Source organism: Centropristis striata, chromosome 5 (assembly GCF_030273125.1).
Source record: "Centropristis striata isolate RG_2023a ecotype Rhode Island chromosome 5, C.striata_1.0, whole genome shotgun sequence".
NCBI classification, from domain to species: Eukaryota; Metazoa; Chordata; class Actinopteri; order Perciformes; family Serranidae; genus Centropristis; species Centropristis striata.
The window spans coordinates 12009074-12030283 of NC_081521.1; the positions used below are offsets into that span (position 1 = coordinate 12009074).

General features: G+C 38.6%; 1 protein-coding gene and 1 non-coding gene across 2 annotated transcripts in view; one reads left to right on the forward strand and one right to left on the reverse strand.

Moving 5' to 3' along the window:
- The window catches only part of itpr3 (inositol 1,4,5-trisphosphate receptor, type 3), a 103035-nt gene that overhangs the window by 74321 nt on the left and 7504 nt on the right, over positions 1–21210 (reverse strand). The window contains exon 2 of the mRNA XM_059333131.1: positions 4030–4100. Coding sequence (XP_059189114.1) covers positions 4030–4100 — 71 coding nt within the window. The remainder of the gene's footprint in view (positions 1–4029; positions 4101–21210) is intronic.
- On the forward strand, positions 1899–1971 carry trnak-uuu (transfer RNA lysine (anticodon UUU)). The gene has a single exon. It is a non-coding gene; the product is annotated as a tRNA-Lys (tRNA).

Consider the following 21210-nt stretch of genomic DNA (forward strand, 5'->3'; position numbering starts at 1 on the left):
TTGTTTTTGTTAAGACCAAACAAGACTTGTTTTATTTTTAATTTTTAGAACAATTACTATCAACCACCTGCACTGTAAATATACTTGGGATAGCTGTTGCTATATCTGTCATATTTGGAATGTAAATAAAGTGGGTACAGTTGTTTGTGTATTGGTTTTAATTAAATTTGGGATTTTTTTTTATAAATGAGAGTTAATAGAGGAGACGTGAGGAGGGGGTAGGGAAATATAAGTTTGACTTCTACCCACTCCTTTTCAGGCATGGCTACTCTTTGTTTTATTGTGTTTTTTTTATGTTAGGAATAAATAAAGTTGATTCACTCATTCACAGCATGTAAACACACAGTTAATCTTTATCTCAATCAAAATATTAACAAGACACTGTGGAATGAACATTTTGTTTTGTGTCACCAAAAGGCATGATGCGTGTCCTGTCTGGATATTTACTGAATGATGTGACAGTATGTTCAACAACAAGACAAGCCAGCTATTCAACCACATCATTGTTCCCAAATCAATCATTTATCAAACATCATATATAGTATGAATGTTCAGATTGTTGTCTATTGTAGTTTACATGATGTTTTTATTGAATCAATCTCATCACATCAATTTCAAACTTCGTACATGTAAAAGCTGATGGACTTAATAATTTGGAAGCAAAAAAATGTAAATAAGTTGAGTCTATTTCAGCGATTCTTGAAAAAAATATATGTACACAAATGCAGAGATGTCATTAACTTTTTTCTACAAGTAAGTCTGTCTGTCTGTCTGTCTGTCTGTCTGTCTGTCTGCTCATGACCTACTTGTAAACTAGTTCAAATGGTCGATGTCCCAAAACTAAAACAGCACAGAGCAGATGGTGCAACATGCTGTTTTATATCTATATATATATATGTGCCTCTAATGACAGCAGCTGGACTCACATCCCTCACACACATCATTTATATTTCATACAGCACTCTGGAGATTTCCATGAGTCCGTTTGGTTCTTGTAACAAAGAGCTGACCCAGGACTTGAATCAGGCCGAGCTGATGGTCCCTGTAGAGGATAAGGAGAACGGGGGAGAGACCTGTGTCCATTTCTACATGTAATAAGTTGGTAATGGATAAAAGTTCTATAGTCTTCATTGTTGCACTGTGTTTATGTATTTTAGTATTTTAGTTTTTACCGTATTTCCTGCAACTGTGATATCTGTACAGCACTTTGGTCAACCCCGGTTGTTTTAAATGTGCTCTATAAATAAAGTTTGACTTGACTTGACTTAAACCTACATTTGGACTTCAGATGATGACTTCCTCCAGAGAGTAGCACAAACGAAGCCTGGGTAGCTCAATTGGAAGAGCATCAGACTTTTAATCTGAGGTCTTAAGTCCATGTTCAGGTGAATTGTTTATTTACTGACTACGTTGTTATTAACACTGAACATGAGATGTTGATGTCAGACATTGTTGTAAGCTAACGCTAGCTGGTTAATGCTAGCCCGTTAATGCTTGCCCGTTAATGCTAACCTGCTAACACAAGCCCATATCAATCACATGGCAGTTAAACAAATAATATAAAATGAATGATACACGCCTTGTTGGTCATGATAATCCCGCCCCAGCCCCTGACTTGTTGGTTCATGGTTCAAGACCAGCAAAGAGTCGGGGCCACTCAGTTGGAACCAGTTTTCCTGACCAAGAGCCAGTTCTTTAGTAGTCGAAAAAGTGAGGAACTGGTTCAAGATTAGGCACCGTCAAGAAGCCCTGGAACTGCCTTGGTCAAAAAGAGGTATTAAGTGAAGTCCAAGTCTTCGTGGACACTCTAATATACAATTATGCACATATATATGTATGTGTCTTCACTGGCTCAAACCTCATGGAAGTCTTTTCTCCAGAAGAAGAACTTATTAGGAGCCTGGATAGCTCAGTCGGTAGAGCATCAGACTTTTAATCTGAGGGTCCAGGGTTCAAGTCCCTGGTCAGGCGACTAATTTATTGTGTTTCCATTAGGTACTTTTACCTCTAGTGGGCCGCTGTGGGTGTAACTTGGGAGAGAGGATCCGCCCAGGTAGTGGCGATTTCACGCATAATTTTCAGACTGGTGCAAACTGGACGCTGAGGGGTTAACAGCTCTGGCTCTGCTGACTGCAGCTGGGAGAGACCGCTGCAGGAGGCCTGGGCCGCTTGTGAGTGCTTTGGGACGGTGCTACTCGTTAAGAAGAGTAGGAACGAGTCTCCAGTAACACCAGAAAATGTCACTAGATTTGTTGCGAGTTGCTTTTTGAAAAAGAGTTGCTAGAGGGGTCTAAATAGTCGCTAAATATAGCGACAAAGCTGCTAAGTTGGCAACACTGTTTGCCGCGTCGGTCTGTTGTCACATTCGGACTCCGTTGGTTAGCCGCTACAAAAGTACCTGTATGGGAACAGAGGCCGAGGGGAACTAACTAGTGGGCGGAGCCAAAACACTCAGCCACTTTCCAAAAAGTACTCAGAAAGTACTCAGTCGAAACACGGCCAATGTCACTATGGATACAGGTTTGCAGGATGTTAACTTGTAGCCATGATGAGTCATTCATGCAGGCAGGCTTTAGACTTCCTGGCAACATTCATATGATGTCTTTAAGACCCCATAGATTTCCCAATCTATGGGTTTTAGCCTCATCTACAAGTATGTTTGCACCAATTATCCCACGACGAATGCCCACTGCATTCTAGGTTGACTTCATGTGTTCGTCCATTTTGACCAACTTAAATGCTGGAGGGGGCCACAATTTTTCATGGACACTACCACAGGGCCACATATAGGACCTTGCACTTAACCAGATATGATGAAACTGCAATTTTAAATGTTTACAGTAACATATTTCATGCTCAAATGCATGTAGAACAGTATAAATAGGAATATAAAAGGTTTGAAGCAAATAAAAAATAATCACTTACTGTGATTTTTTTTTCAATGCAAGAACAGCAGACCAACATTAATTGCAAGAAGTAATTTTATGCATTTTTACACTGCACTTTTAAGATTTCATGCTCAAATGCATGTAGTTGAACTGAGGGCCACTTCAAGTGAGGGTGTGGGCCGTATGCGGCCCCCGGGGCCTCCAGTTGCCCATCCCTGGCATAGACGAAAACACATTAGTGTTGAAACGCTGGTCTGTTTGCAAAATCAAACAAATCAGAGCAGAAAGCTGATGGTTTCCGATGTTATTTTGTCCACTGCTCATTGGTGTGCTGTCCATGTGGATCTGTTGTGGTTCTGGCTGTATTATTATACATTCATGGTTGTTGTAGGCAGGTTTGAACAGGATTCTGATTTCTAAATACTACAGCAGCACTTTACAGGAGTGGCATCAACGTTTTTAGAGCTTAGAGCTTTTAGAGTTTTATCGGCCGCCCAAATAATAAATAATACATTTGATGCGGATGGATCCAGGTCCAGATTCCTTCCAGTCTAATCAGGTCTGATGTGCCAAGCGGATGCAAATATTATTTTAGTTTTAAACATTTTAACAGTGGTCTTTTCTCTTCAAATTAAAAACTTGCTATTCCTCACATTACAACGTCAAACACTTTCTGAGTTAGATCGAAAGATATGGTTACATAGTTGATGATTTATGCAGCTCATGATTGATATGTGATAATAAAAAAGTAAAACAAACAGGAGAGAGTATGACACTCAGATATGTCTGGCATGTGTTATTAGTCTTTGTCTGTCTGTCAATGTGAGAACAGCGCTCCTGTCCTGCAGCCAGATCTAATAGCTGTTCACAAACGTGTTCTCGCTATAATGAAGCTGTTTATTCAGTGGAGATTTATCCATCATTAAATTAAAACTGGTTCCACTGAACAAACAAGTTCTTATAAAGAGTTTAGTTACTAAATATTGAAACCTATTCTGACTGAATAAACTGATGAAACTATCTTATTAAAATATAAACTAGTGTATCTGTGAACAGTGATATAAATATTGTGTCATCGGCATAAAAAACAAACAGACTAACACACACACACACACACACACACACACACACACGGTCGTACCTCTGAACTTTTTGGGAGGGTTCTCCAGATCTCCAGCAGCTGGTTCGACCACACAGCGGTCATCTACCAACCTGCAGACAAAAGGCAAAGAAGAAGAAATGTCTGTCTGTTAGAGATACAGAATTGAATCAGTTAATCAAGAAAATAATAGTGTGGATGGTTTATCACAAATATATTGGCGTGGATCTTGTCCAAAATGTGCCATGTGTTCATATTTAAAGAAATAATAATGCCATGCATGTATGACTTCAGCTTTTCATGTGTCCCTGGAAAATGTACAGTACATGTGTGTCCACTTATTCAGTTATCAATAAGGTTAAAATGAATGTCCACAGTAGACAACATGTTTGTAATCAGTAGCTCGGTCTGTAGCTTAAAATATATATAATTGACATATTTTGTGATTTATTAGAATCAGAATCATATACAGAAGTTCAAAATAATAGCAGTCCAATGTGACTAACCAGATTAATCCAGGTTTTTAGTATATTTTTTATTGCTACATGGCTAACAAGGCACCAGTAGGTGCAGTAGATTCTCAGAAAACTAACAAGACCCAGCATTCGTGATATGCAGCTCTTAAGGCTGTGCAATCGGCAATTAGTTGAAAGGGGTGTGTTAAAAAAAAATAGCAGTGTGGTCATCAATTTTGTGAAAAAAACAGGTGTGAAGGTGGCCTGAGGAAAATGGGTCGGTCAAGACTATTTTGTACAAAAGAGTTTGTACAAAATAGTCTTGAGTTTGTAAAGTCAATGGCAGACACTGCTATTTTTTTGAACACACCCCTTTCAACTAATTGCCCAATTGCACCCTGCAGCAGCCCTTAAGAGCTGCATATCACGAATGCTGGGTCTTGTTGGTTTTCTTAGAATCTACTGCACCTTCTGGTACCTTGTTAGCCATGTAGCAAAAAAATATATACTTAAAACCTGGATTAATCTGGTTAGTCACATTGGACTGCTATTATTTTGAACACTACTGTATAACTTATAAAATGGTAAATGGGGTGCACTTATATCCAAAGCACTTTACACTACACACTACGCTCATTCACCCGTTCATACTGGTGGCAGAGGCTACCCTAAACGGTGCCACCTGCCACCATTGGGAATTCATTCACACACCGATGAACGCAGCATCGGGAGCAATTTGGGGTTCAGAATCTTGCTCAAGGATACTTCGACATGTGGGCTACCATGGTCGGGGATCGAACCACCAACTTTCCAATCGGTTGGCAACCGCTCTACCAACTGAGACACAATAATGATTTATTATTCATCTTCTTTCATATCATTTGTCAAGTTTTCTTGCAAGATTTATTCGTGACAAGTGGAAAAAAATAGCCCCGAAAACAAAAATATTGCTGCACATCGCAAGACAGCAACAGAGTTCCACACAACCAGGGCACAAATGACCAACACACAAATTACAAGCAGCATTTTAAAACACAAAGCTTCTGCCCATGATTGAGTTTGGCAGGCTGAGCATTATCAGACTTCCTGCCAACATGCATGCGATGGACAGGTTTTTAAGGCCACATTTATTAGGATACTTTCATTTATAATTAACCACATATTTGTGTATGTGGTCCAGGTCACATTTCTGGCAATTTGCAAATCAGGTCAACCCTGTACTAGTCCAGAGGATGAAAGTTTTTTAGTCTTAACTGCAGCAAATAATCTCCTTCTATAATTTGGATTTTGAAGCCTGGATAGCTCAGTTGGTAGAGCATCAGGCTTTTAATATGAGGGTGCAGGGTTCAAGTTCCTGATAAGTTCTCATGCAGTTCTGGTCATAAATGAGATGTACAGTTAGACCTTGGCAATATACATTTGTGTCTGCAATTATGTTTTTGTTTTTTTTTTACACTTTTTTTTACACTGGGCAGTCACGAAACGTGGGACAAAAGAAAAGAACAGAATGTATTTCACGCTTTTTAGAGGCGTCATTGTGAAACTAACACTGCTGTGGGCAAACGTCTCTACCGCATGTTTTTATGTGTTACTGGGTTGAATGAGAAGCAAAGATCTGCAGAACTGAAGGTCTGATTGGGAGGATAGTCCAAGTTCAGGCTGGCGTGAAGAGACGTGTAGTTAAAGTGTTTGAACTTTGAAACTCTAAGGTCCTTTAAAAAAACAGAAGTGGACAAGAAACAACTTGCTACTTATTGTGGCAACTCCTCATCTATTTTTAGACACATTTTCTCACAGATGCTGTTTCCACTCAGTTTATAAGTGAGAAGTTCACACTGACACATCAGGCTCTTCTACCTACAGGGTATCCTCTTCACTTCAGTAACATGACTCCAGGAGTAAGTGGAAAATGTGTTTTGTTCTCTAACAAAACACATGTTGCCTAAACACTGATGGTAAGAGAGATTTACTCTAATGACCACACAAATACACACACACACGCACACACACTCTCTCACACACACATAGTGAATTGTGTGTATGAATGGACAGATAATCCTGCAGACTGCAGACTGTCTGCTTGTTGCAAGAAAAGAGACATTAAACAGGTGTGTGTGTGAGATCTTGAACTTCATACATAGTGAGGACCGTAACATGTTTTTAACCAACAGAGTGAGGACGTTTTGGCTGGTTCAAAGGCCTGTTTGAGGGTGAAGACTTGGTTTAAAGTTTAGGTTAGGGTAAGGGTTTGGGAATGTAATGAAGGATTCTCACAAAAATAGAACAGGATAATAAGGAATAAGAAATAGGGTTGTGTGTGCTGTGTGAGTTCTTATTATTCCTACATAGTGAGGACCGTAACAAGTTTTTTAACCAACAAAGTGAGGACATTTTGGGAAGTGAGGACATTTTGGCCGGTCCTGTTTGAGGGTTAAGACTTAATGTTCAGGTTACAGTTACATTTAGGTTAAGGGGTATGGAAAGGTAATGGAGGATCCTCACAAAGATATAAGTTCAATTCAGCCTTTCAGCCTTAAATTTCACAATAAAAGCCCTGATTAACCTGCTGGGTTGAGCACCTTTCACTGAGTTAAACATTGTTTTTTTTTGTTTTGACTCACATGAGTCATATTTTTGCATTCTGGTTCAGGGGCACCTCCGATTACCAACTGAAACCACGGCCTGTAAACAAATCAGCTGTCTGCGAGGGACTGAGGGAAGCTTTGGCCTTAAATACATCTGATGATCATCTGACAAACCTGCTGCCACACATCGAAACCAGAAGGCAAACACAGAGGAAAGAAGGACATTACCCAGGAGAATGCTCAGGTTTAACCCATTGAAGCCTGGAAAGCGGATACGTCGTTTTGTAGTATTTGTATAAGCTCTCAAATACTTTTTGAATTTCATTTCTATCTGCTACAGAGGCTGAAAAATCTATTATTTAGTAGAAGCGTTGACACTTCTGTTGAATTTCCAAAAAAACTTCAGGTTTTAGGGGCTTATTTCAAAATCACCCAGAGGTTTAACAGACGTTTTAGGCGTCAATGGGTTAATGCAGTAAAGGTGAAATTTATAATTACTGGACACACGCTACAGTTCAGATCATTGTGATTTAAAGCCCACTGTCTTAGTCCTCAGTCTTGGTTGATTAACGCATGTTTTTGCAGGTTGGGTTGGGCCATATTAAAAAAAGTAAAAAAAGTGCAAAAAGACGAACGGTTAACATGAGAAATATTCATTGAAAAAAAACACAAGAGAGGCAAGAGGAGAGGACAGGAGAGGCTGTTTACACAGAGCAGAGAGGAGAGGACAGGAGAGGCTGTTTACACAGAGCAGAGAGGAGAGGACAGGAGAGGCTGTTTACACAGAGCCGAGAGGAGAGGACAGGAGAGGCTGTTTACACAGAGCAGAGGGGAGAGGACAGGAGAGGCTGTTTACACAGAGCAGAGAGGAGAGGACAGGAGAGGCTGTTTACACAGAGCAGAGAGGAGAGGACAGGAGAGGCTGTTTACACAGAGCAGAGAGGAGAGGAGAGGCTGTTTACACAGAGCCGAGAGGAGAGGACAGGAGTGGCTGTTTACACAGAGCAGAGGGGAGAGGACAGGAGAGGCTGTTTACACAGAGCCGAGAGGAGAGGATGTTTACACAGAGCAGAGGGGAGAGGACAGGAGAGGCTGTTTACACAGAGCAGAGAGGAGAGGACAGGAGAGGCTGTTTACACAGAGCCGAGAGGAGAGGACAGGAGAGGATGTTTACACAGAGCAGAGGGGAAAGGACAGGAGAGGCTGTTTACACAGAGCAGAGAGGAGAGGACAGGAGAGGCTGTTTACACAGAGCAGAGGGGAGAGGACAGGAGAGGCTGTTTACACAGAGCCGAGAGGAGAGGACAGGAGAGGATGTTTACACAGAGCAGAGGGGAAAGGACAGGAGAGGCTGTTTACACAGAGCAGAGAGGAGAGGACAGGAGAGGCTGTTTACACAGAGCAGAGGGGAGAGGACAGGAGAGGCTGTTTACACAGAGCAGAGAGGAGAGGACAGGAGAGGCTGTTTACACAGAGCCGAGAGGAGAGGACAGGAGAGGCTGGAAACATGGAAATAGTTTAATATGTAGAATATTCGGAGCAAACTTCACAAGTTTCCTCACCCTTGTTCCTAAAGTTCTCCTCCTAGAATGTCTTCACTTCCCAAAACATGTTTGACTTTTTCCCTTTTTCTCTCTATCCATCTTTTCTGTCTCTTGTCATTTTTGTTTTCTATTTTTCCAACTTTCCCTCCATTTTCTTCCTGTCTGTCTTTCTGTCTGACTTTTCCGACCGCCCACAGAGTCGGGCCGTCACTAAAACAGCCACTCACTTCTTTTGTCTGGCTGCCAGGTGTGTCCCAGGTGTGTGCTGCTGATTGCCCCATTCACAGGCCTGTCAGTCTCTCAAACACACACACACACACACACGCTCAGGTATGTTGACTCAATGACTAACACGTTGTTCAGCTGGCCTGTTTCTCACTGTTCAATGTGAATCACAGAAATCACTTCAGTAACATCTGTTTGTGGATTCATGAATCTGTTCAACAGCTTGTTTGTAATTACTTGTTTCTCTCAGAAAGTTTGTTTTTTAATATTATTTAATTTTATAATTTAAGACGATAATAAATGGAGGAAATGTCCAGGTGGATGAAGCTGTGAGGACCATCACCTATTTAATAGGACATTATGTCTATTTACTCCATTTTTGACTCATTTTCATTCTGCCTGTATATACCATCTAAAATTATTTTACCATGCCATGTTGGTATCATTTTTTTCAGCACAACCTCACCGATATGACCTGATAATTATTTTTTTTAACTTTGACTTTATGGATCAACATTTTGAACACAAAAAACACACACAAACCCTGTGAAATCAGATTTTGTAAACAAAGTCTTACTTTCAGAGCACAATCATGCTCAATGAAGGATTTTAAATGTTGGTTACAAATAAAACATTGAGATGGTAAAATGAGGAGAATATCTAGTTCTATAATTTTGTCCTAAATATATTTGACCTTATCTCCGGGTTTACTTGCTTCATCATCAAACAAAAACTACCATATGTGTTTTGATAGATGGATCTACTTTGTCTTTCAGTCAGCTGTCTGAGAAAAATTATATTCAGAAACAGGATTTCTTTCGTTATCTACAAATAAGGGATTTCATACAATTCTCTCTAATCAAAGCATTTCATGCATAGATCGCTACCTTTTCTCACTTCAAATGGGCCATTCCATCGGTTTCTTCTATAGACTACTTAAAGAGTACAGAACTGAAGGCACAATACATTTAAAAGAAACATGGGAACGGGAACTGAACCAAGAGATTTCAGATGAGGGATGGAAAAATCGGAAAACTTTGAGTATCTGTAACAGAGTCAAAGCAATTCAGTTGAAAATCTTACACAGAGTCCATATATCTCCTTCCCAAAGGCACACATCTAATGCTGGCTTTTCTGCTCTAAATGTAAAATAGAGATAGGCAGTCTAACTCATTGCTTCTGGTCCTGCAGGAATATACAACAGTTCTGGCACATGGTGGGGAAGGAGATTAATAGGATTTTATCTAAGAATCTGCTATGTGACCCATTATGCATGTTGCTTGGGATATCAAATGGCTTTATTGTTAATAAATATGAGAAGAAATTGTACAAAATGTAAACTTTCTGTCCTAGAAAATGTATTCCCTTAAACTAGATAGCAGATAAAGCTCCCTCTAGAACACAATGGCATAATGTTATAATATAATATATATCTATTGACTATCTGACATGTATGCTGCATGATAAAGATGACATCTTTCATAGAATATGGGATCCTGGGAAGCCAATCACTGGCATGTCTTTTGGGAGTCCCCAATGGTTAAATCCTTCTGGATAGAGCTTCATAAAGTATTAAGTGGCATATTTAACACTAATCTACCCATGCAGTTTTCTATATTATTTTTAGGAAATTTAGATCTACAGGTCAGGCAAGCTGATGAATATTTATTTGGTATTTTGATAACTGCTGGTAAAAAAGCACTCGCAAGGCGTTGGTTGCTCCCTGAGCCACCTACGGTGCAGGAGTGGATAGGTATAGTAAATGACATTTATCTTATGGAGAGGATTACCTTCTCCCTTCGCCTTCAGAAAGATAAATGTGTTAAACTGTGGTCCAAGTGGGTTGAATATGTTAATCTGGAACAGACAGAAGTACTGTAAGGATGACCCTGTAATGCTGTTTTGTACTGTAACATTGTACTATGTTTCATTGGGTCTAATGATTAGTTTGTATTACTTATATTTCATTTTGAAACTCCATGGTGGATAATTTCTTTTTCTTTTTTCTATTTGCTCTTTTACATATGTCCTTTCCCAGTTTGTTCAAAGTTCTCAAATGTAATACGTTTAACTTTGTGTATCTTGCTTCTTGTTTTGTAAACAAAAAACCTTGATTTTGAGTGGCAGACATACTATTGTATATTGTCTAAAAGTAAGCACTGTATGATAATGCTCTCACAAAATAAAAAGAAAAAATGTAAAAAAAAGAAAAGAATATGGGATCCTTTTATGTTATACATTGGCATGAATATTTCAACCATATTAACACAAGGATTTACATAGGACTGGAACATGTGGGCTGCTTAACTGTCATTTATTTTTGTATCTATATAATTTCTGAATCATCTGTCGGTATGTATTTTTCTTTCTTTCTTTCTGTGAGCCAAGTTGTAGTGTAGTATAGCCCAGGGTTTTTTTGTGTGTGTTTTGTTTGTTCTTTGTGTTTGTGTTCACTGTGTGCTGTGAAAATAAATAAACATATTGTTAAAAAACAATAACTACGTCACTTCCCGTAGTTATATGCCTTTATCTCCCCTTTTTAACTTTTATAATGCCTAAACATTTTCAACACTTTTTGCAGAATTAGTTGTGTTGCCTAAATATAATGAAACTATGACTTCTTCACAGCATTAATGAGGGTTTAAAATTCCCTTCATTCTCCTCCTCCTCCTCCTCGTCTTCCTTTAGCAGGAAGCCAAGATTTGAATATGGATTTGTGTATCTGAACAGCCGCAGGTGTTTACCAGTCAGACCTTCACAGACTGAAGCTGCAGGACGAGAAACAACCAGAGCTCAGTCACTTTCACTGTTCTCACTCCCCACAACCCACCGGGGGGTTTTAAAAGCATGTTTTCTTTAAAAAAAATCACCACAATTACAGCATTTAACACAGCCAGAAACTGTAAAACAGAAATTATGGTCGGATGTTCAAATCTCTGGCAGTCTTTGAACAAAAAAACGCGTGATGAACGCTTCTGTCAGGAAAAAAATAACAAAATCTGAGCCTTAAATAGTGATATTTAATCAAAATCATTTAATTCTGTTTATGTCTGATTTAAAATGTGCCATAAAATAAGTGGTTTTCTCAAATCAGATCCTGTTAAAAACATTTAATAGCCACAAATGACTCGGCTGAAACCAACAGTCCAGTGAGAAAAAAATCAGTTGTGTTGGTGTTACGTCCTGGACGAGCCCCCAAATATGTTGCAGTCATGATTAAGAGCAGGGATGAGTTGAGGAAATATTAAAGTACATTTTTGAGTTTAAAGAGCCTTTGCAGGTACAACATTGGTTAGGTATTTATTTAAAAGGGAAGATAAGAGCAAAGGACATCTATTTTTTCAATTTACTGAGAGTAACCGCCATGAAGCAGGTGACTAAAGCATGGAAACAATCAAATACACCAAAATTAAGAGCATGGGTATTAACAGCAGAACAAAGTTTAGAGATGGAAAAACTAACTTTTAGAAATAGGGAACAAATACATATTTGGAACAAGTTATACTGTAAAGAAAGGCTGATAAAAACAGTGGAAATATTTAATCAAATTAAGGAGATGAACTAAATGGTCCCCTCCCCAACACGAACACTCACATGCATACACACACACACACACAGATTCATGAACACGCATACATGCACCACCGCTTATTTTTTCATTATATTATTACTTTTTTTTTTTTGTCATTAGTTTGTTGTTTATTTCTTTTCTTGGAGATCCTCATTTGGGGAATACCAGTTTGCCTTGTATATATGTTTGTCTGTTTACCCTATGTTTTTGTTATTTACTTTGTGAATATATACCTTGAAAAAAAGGGGAAAAAAATGCAAGGTACAATATTGTAAAGAAAACGAAATGACTCATTATGTTTGTGAAAGTAAGAAGCCTTGCAATAAAGTATTTTTTAAAAAAAAGAGCAGGGATGAGGGGAGCATCAGGATTTATTAACAGTCAATTAAGTGAAGATTGAAAACCAAAACAGCCTCCCTGCAAACAGGAGTAAAACACCATAACTCGAGTTTCAAAAGACATGTTTCCATAGAGATGCAGGACTTATATCTCACTCTCCGGTTCAAATCCTGTTTGTTTTGATGCCGCATAATTTGGCCCCCCTCCCCTCCCCCCCGCCCCCGCCCGTCTCTGTATCAGATCTCTCATCACTGTTTGACTTCTTGTTCTCTTTGTGATTTTATTGCAGGATCTTCAGGTTCATTCTGTTTGATTAGATGGGCGGAGAACTGACAGGTACTCAAGGAAGTGAAGGATTGTTTACATTTCTTTGTTTATACTGTCGCCAACATCTTAGTGAGAATCTTATCTTTATTTTGAATCCTTGTGGATTCACAATAACTGTTCTTTCAAAGCTAAATGTGCAACACCCACTTTCTAGAGATTACTGCTGCGAGCTTGTGAGTCAAGTGTGAAAGCATATAAGGAAGTAAGTGAAGGGAGTATTAAGCACAAAAAATTGCTGTTAGGTTGCATTGGTCAAACAAGCCAGGACTTTCACCAGCAGACCGGAGTCTGTGTGATGTATCCAATCTTGTTAAAGTAACGTCACCTCAGTGAGGCAAGTTTTTTACGAAACAATATTTGTTACTTCACGTCTCTTTTATTTATTTATTTTTAAAGATAATTTTTTTGGGGCATTTTACTGCTTTATTAGATAGTGACAGATAGAAAGGGAAAGACAGAGGTGAAGACATGCAGCAAAGGGACCTCAGGCCAGACTCGAACCTGGGTCCGCTGCAGCAAGCACACAGCCTTAATGGTACGCGCTCTACCAGTGTGAGCCACCGGGACGCCCCATGTCTCTTTTATAAACGCCTAACCAAGGCAAGGCAAGGCAAGGCAAGGCAAGGCAAGGCAAGGCAAGGCAAGGCAAGGCAAGGCAAGGCAAGGCAAGGCAAGGCAAGGCAAGGCAAGGCAAGGCAAGCACCTTTCAACAACAGGGCAATTCAAAGTGCTTTATACAGAACACTCAGTACGTTTACATGACATTTGAAAAAAACAAATTAATAATCTGACTATAACCGGACAACTGAAGAGCATGTAAACGTGCTAGTCCGACTGATGTTCTCTCATACTCCGATTAATACACCCAGATGTGATTGGAATAGGATTTTTTGCCGGTATGTATGACAAGACAACGCATGTGCGCATGCTCCGAATGCTCCGCCCCCCGCGCTGGCGTATGACCCCGGAACAAAAACATCCAAGAAAGCCGGTCGCACATTAGCCGGTCAGTAGCAACGGCACAAAGTGTTGAACTGAGGTCAACCAGAAAGGGCGCCATATTAACCTGCTGAAACGACGCATATCGCCACCCAGTGTTTAGGAGGAGGACACGTTCCCGTAAGTTATTAGATTTTCTCAGTTGCATGGAAACTGGGACAAGAACAGAAGTCCGATAAGACGCCATAGCTCGATTAAACTGTGCATGTAAACGCACTCATTAAAAGCATTTAAGAGACATATGTAGAATGACATTCAAATATAAGACTAAAAACAAGCAGATAAAATATTTTGGGAAAAAATATTAAAGTATTCAAATTTTAAATTTTAATATTGAAAGCGAGCTGATAAAAGTTCTAGTGCAGTAAAGGCGGTGGCAAACATAAAAGACTTCAGTCTTGATTTTAAAGAGTTGAGAGTTGCAGCAGATCTGCAGTTTTGTAGGAGTTTGTTCCAGATATGTGGAGCATAAAAACTGAACGCTGCCTCTCCATGTTTAGTTGTGACTCTGGAACACGGAGCAGACCAGTCCCTGATGATCTGAGAGGTCTGGATGGTTCGTAGCTGAGCAGAAGACCAGAAATGTATTTCGGCCCTCGACCATTCAGTGCTTTGCAGACCAACAATAGTATTTTGAAATCAATTCTTTGACAGCCACACTGTAAAAAATGTTTGTAGAAATTAAAGTAAAACACTGTCAAATTGCATCAGGAATGGGGCGCAAAATTAAAAATTGTGTATCACCGTAGTAGGCACTTTTACTGTCATGAACTGTAGGAAACTCACAGTTCTGCTGTAAAAATATAACATTTTCATGTAAAGTTAATGGAGATTTGCTATGATGTGTGAATGAATGACACAAATACCCTAAAAATGATGAGAATATTCAGTCTAAATTTCAGTTTTTGATAGTTACATTTAAATTTACAGTAGAAAACCCCCTCACTGTATTTTTTACGGTGAAGTTCTGGCAACCACAGCTGCCGGTAATTTACCGTAAATTTAACAGATGATTTTTTTTACAGTGCAGGAAGTCAGTGTAAGGACCTCAGAATTGGAGTAATATGATCTACATTTTTGGTCTTAGTGAGGACTCGAGCAGCAGAATTCTGAATGAGCTGCAGCTGTCTGATCGACCTGTAAAGACTCTGTTACAGTAATCGAGTGCTGAAGATAAACACATGGACAAGTTTTTCCAAATCCTGTTGAGACGTAAGTCCTTTAACCCTTGATATATTCTTTAGGTGATAGTAGGCTGACTTGGTAACTGTTTTAATGTGGCTGTTGAAGTTCAGGTCTGAGTCCATGACTAAGGTTCTGGCTTGGTTTGCGGTTTTTAGCATTACCGTTTGAAGCTGGGTGCTAACTTTTAACTGTTCTTCCTTGGCTCCAAAAACAATAATTTCTGTTTTTTCTCTCCAGGATCAGTTTAACCCTAACCCTTGAGCAGTGGGCTTGTAGACTTAACAGAACTAAACAGCTGCCTTTTTGGTGCCTAAACTGAACAAAGCTGAAAGTGAAATACAGCAGAATCAGTAACAGTGGAGAAGGGTCAGCCCCCTCTTGCCCATACTTCGATATACATTCATATTCATATACATTCAACAGTCTGATCAGGTGCAGACATGGATGTGTTATAGAACTGCAGCTCTGAAACCCCAAAACAGATGCTGGGAAAAAATGACCTTTTGTTTCAGAGATTCAGAGCTGCAGGACAACCCCGCTAAAAAATCATGTGACTCGCAAGCTTGAGGCTGTAATCTCTGTTCTGAATATGCAACACCAACTTGATCAGTCTGCAGCAGGAATCCACAAGGATTCAAAATAAGGACCCTCCCTTTCAAAACTCCAACTTCAATGCTCCAAAGACTTTTTTCCCCAAACTTTTTCATTTTTCGTGTCAGGATTCAAAACATTATGCAACCCTTCAAAGTTTCACTTCTAATTTTGCAAAAACACTTTTTTTTTTAGATTTCAAACTTTTAAATACAGAGTTTTAACTTTAAAATACTATTTTTTTCTGTTTCTAATGCTGGCATTATATTCAGCCCATACATCTGAGGCTGATGTCTTCAGTTCTGCAGGTTTTTGGTAATATGACACAGAAGCCCTTTATAGGGCACTCATTGAAACACAGGGACATTTAAAATTCTAAATAAAAGTTGTATTGTAGGATATGACTTTTACTTTTGTGACTTTTTTCAAAATGTTTCATATTTATTTTGCAAATCAAGGTCAACTGAGTTGTTAAAATTATTATTATTATTATTATTATTATTAATAATAATAATAATAATAATAATAATAATAATAATAATAATATTAAAAATGTATTATTAATATTATTATTATTATAGGCTGCAGAGATGCTGTAAAGGTCAAGATCGAAAACTGGTGATCAAAAAGTTTTTAAAGGGCGAATCTTTATTTTGAATCCTTGTGGATTCACAATTACAGTCCTGCTGCAGACTGTTCTTTCAAAGCTAAATGTGCAACACCCACTGTCTAGAGATTACTGCTGCGAGCTTGTGAGTCAAGTGTGAAAGCATATAAGGAAGTAAGGGAAGGGAGTATTAAGCACAAAAAATTGCTGTTAGGTTGGATTGATCAAACAAGCCAGGACTTTCACCAGCAGACCGGAGTCTGTGTGATGTATCCAATCTTAATTATTAAATTAAGTAACTTCACCTCAGTGAGGCAAGTTTTTTACGAAACAATATTTGTTACTTCACGTCTCTTTTATAAACGCCTAACCAAGGCAAGGCAAGGCAAGGCAAGGCAAGGCAAGGCAAGGCAAGGCAAGGCAAGGCAAGTTTATTTTTATAGCACCTTAAAATAATAATATTTTATTATTAATATACTGATTGGTCAGATGACATGGTGTCACTATCTGTGATGTAGCCGCTGATTAGCTAAAGAAATCCATGTGGTTCTACGAGCTCACAGAGAGGCATGGGGACCCCATGGATGTTCTCTTAAGTTCCCTAATATGGTTCTTTGCCCGATAAAGGGTTAAAATGTTGACCTGATGATGGATACATGTAGTTTTGAAAGTCAGAGGATCATTATAGTTATTATATTTCATCCTGAGGGGAACATGAACGTCTGAACTACATTTCATCACCATCCGTCCCGTAGCTGTTGTTATTAGTCTTCTCTTCCAGCCGGTGGCTTGTGACGCTGTGTGGCTATAAACGGTGACCTATTGTTCTGGGAGATCGACGGGAGCCAGTGAAAGTCAACATGTGAAGCTTAAAGGCTGCAGAGACGCTGAAAAGGTCAAGATCGAGTTAAACACACAGGAGTGGGTGTAAGACCACAGCACAGGAAACACACACACACACACACACACACACACACACACACACATACAGTGGCACAGTGGAAATCTCTTGGACACACTTGGTACCACTTCCTTTTCCTGCCATACAACCACACGGAGCTGCCACTTTCTCTGTGTTTTTTAAAAGGTTGTTTTCTCATCAGCAAGACGTCACACAGGCATCACTCATGAACTCGTTGTCCTGCTTCACATATTAACTGAAGACAGTTTAGAGTTAAAAACAGTTGGAAAGAAAGGGACTAAATTCCACATCAGAGGGGACATCTAACTGTTAAACTGCTGAACGGCCTGCTGGGTAGAGCATCGCTCTGGTAGGTACAGCAAGTCATTAGCGCATAAAATGGGCTGTTATATTAAAGGATAGTTTGGATCTATTCTGCCCTACAAAGTCTAACTGCTGTAACTATGCAAAGGGTAAAACTAACAATAACTGCTTTAAAGTTTTTTAACGTTTTCTAACTGGCCAGCCAAATGTGTTATAGGTAGATAAGTGATATGACACTTATTTCTACATGTATTGATGCTTTAATTCTTATGCTCAAAAATCATGACGATCTATTTGACCTTTGACCCCAAAAATGTAGTTAGTGCACTCTGGTTTTGCTGTAAAAGGTTCTAATAGTAATGCAAAAACAGAGTGCAGTAACTACAATGTTGTCGTCTTCTTTCAGATTTTATATTTTGTCAGTGAATCAACATTTGTGTAATCAGTGTATTTAACAGTGTTGAGCAGTTTTCTTATTTTAGATACATACGTATTTTAGACTCACTATTATAAAGTAACATTTTAGTCTTAATATAATTTTATCTCACTTTTTTACTTTATCACTATCTAGATAATAATTTCTCTATCAGAAAAACTTATACTTTCTATTATTCTTGTCTTCACTATTCAACACAACGAAGAAATACAAGACTGTGGTAAGTGAACTTACCAAGTCTGCTTTGGTTTTGAGTTGGATTTTGTAATTATTGCAATTTTTATATCATAATTTCTCTAAAATAAAGGTGTTTTTTTTTGTTATAACTCAATTTCTAACAAAAATGTAGTTACTGCAGTTAGGTTTTGTAGGGCAGTATGGGTGAGAACCGAGGACATTACACACACACACACACACACACACACACACACACACACACACACACACACACACATAGCCGTGTTAGCGACCTGTCAATCACAAGGTAGCCACACCCCAAATCATACCCTGCTTTATCATCTATTCTAAATGGGACCATTATTTACACATTTAACATCATATTGTATTGAAGCTAGTGATTGAGACCATAATCTTGCCACAAGAATTTTTTTCTGAGGTAATAAATCAAGTGAGAAGTCGTCTCATTTTGGATTAAGATAGAAAGGACCGGAGTTCTTTTGCAACCGATGTTAGCGACTCTTGTTGGAATTTGAAAGATTGCAGGCTTAGGCACTGCTCAGACTGGGCGGTTGTCTCCTGGGTCAAACAAACCCAGGACTTCCTCACCATGGAGACCAGGTTGTAATTTAAGAGCTGATATCTAGACATTCTCCATGGTTTTCTTGATAATAAGCAAAATAAAAAAACATGGAAAATGTCTAGATATCAGATCTTAAATTAAACTCTTGTGAGCAATGTTGTTGTTATCATTATATTTATCCAAACTAATGCACCTTTAGTTATACCAGGCATTAAAACGAACAAGAAATTGAAGAAAACAAGGGTGGTCTAATAATTTTTTCCATGACTGTATGTTACGCAGGTGTTTTAATCAGGACCAAAGGAAGCTCAGTGATAAAATCTCGAGAAAGCAACACTGGAGGCCAAACAACCTCGGCCTCATGTATCAAAGACCCGTGGCTATTCCATGGATATTTTTTCCTATTGGTTTGTTCCAAGTCACGTGACTTTCAACCTCCCGACGGTCAGAACAAAAAACATGGCGGACAGTTCTCTCATTTTTAGTGAAAAAATCAATATTTTGACTTAGTTTCTGCATAAAAATGGATTTTGATCACATTTCTAGCGAGAAATATATGTTTTATTTTCTAAATATTCACTCAGTGAATGTACATAATCACTTTGTGTGTTGGAATAGCCACGGGATATGACTGTCATTAACTTGCATTGTAGCGAAATCCGTGTCAGTTTCACAGAAATTTAAGTTATTCCATGGCTATTCCACGGATTTTGAGTTAAGCGAATCCGTGGCTATTTCACCTTTCACCTTTTATACTGAAAGATTGCCAAGATAGATAGATAGATAGATAGATAGATATACTTTATTTATCCCAAGCTGGGAAATTACAGTGTAGCAGCAGCATTACACACAGAGACAATAACAACACGATTAAATAAAAAGAATAAATACTTCAAGCAATAAAATATAAAAATACAATAAAATACAATAAAAATACAATAAAATTTAATGGAAAGAGTGAATTCCAGGAGTAGAATTCCAGTGCAGAATAAATATGAATATGCAGTATAAAAATGTTGGTGCCATGAAACTATAAGGTGCAATGAACAGTGTGCATAAAAAACACATAAAGTGCATAACGACGGTATGTAATGAACCAGACTATTTGTTATTGTACAGTGTGTGATGGCATGTGGCAGGAAAGATTTTTTATATCTGTCCCTATGACAGCGGAGCTGGAGCAGCCTAAACTAGTACCCACAAACAATCACCCACGCAAATTTACTTCCACATGTGTCAAACTGTGCTCACGCTAGGTTCTGCACAGCTTTCCTTGATACATCCCAATCAACGTGAAGTTGAGTGCACATGCACGAGTCACCAACCACCAACCACGCCCGGCTCCTCACGCAAGTGATTATGAAAAGTACATGTAAATGACTTAAAGTTCGGTGTTAGGTGCAGCTGACTGTGCCCACCGCCCACGGATCTGCTGCACCCACTGCGCCTGTGGACAACCTGCACTTTGGTAGCTACACCTTGTTGCCCTAATTAATCAATCCTGCACCACACCTGACTTATTTTGCATTTGCCCACCCACACTACATTTTCACTCCGGGGAGAGACGGATCTGTAGCGTTAACATCTCCAAGTTAAACAGGAAAGGACAACAGTTGCTGATCATGACTTTGACACAGCGTAAGCAGCAAGTACGCAGGTGAAAGGTGAAATATAAAATATGATAATAGATAATAAAAAGCATCAGTCCCCCTCATATTAACTCTTTGATACACAACATATAAACACCTTCTAATGCACAACATGGGTCAAAAATGACCCACATTCATTTCTCATGTTATTTCATGCTGCTGTGTGTTTGAATATATTTTCTTTTTATTATAACAGATCATGATATCCATTTTTCCTTTCATACTTTATGAAGAAAAATAGTTTTTGTTACACACATGGGTCAAAAATGACCTTGTGCATTAGAAGCATAGTGATACAAAAAGTGAAACACTAAATTAACAATTTGAGTATATGTGTAACTATGTTTGTCTTATTTTTAAGTTTTAACTTTAAAAGAGTCGTTAGAAGCACCAGGTTACATTGGAAAATTATATATTTTATTACATTTGAGACTTATTAGAGCCACCAAATAATAATTTGGATAGTGAATAGTTATTATTTGTGTCTTCTTTATCAGGTTTTAAATTGGTGATTGCACAACATGGGTCAAAAATGACCTTGTGCATTAGAAGTGAAGTGATTTAAAAAAAAAAAAAAGGGGTTTTATTAAAAAAGTAAGAAAACAAAACAAAAAATTTGGATATATGATGATCAAAAACAAGTTATTTATAAGCTGCAAAGATATAGAATATAAAAACTTAGTCGGGTCACTTTAGACCCATGTTGTGCATCAAAGGGTTAAGAG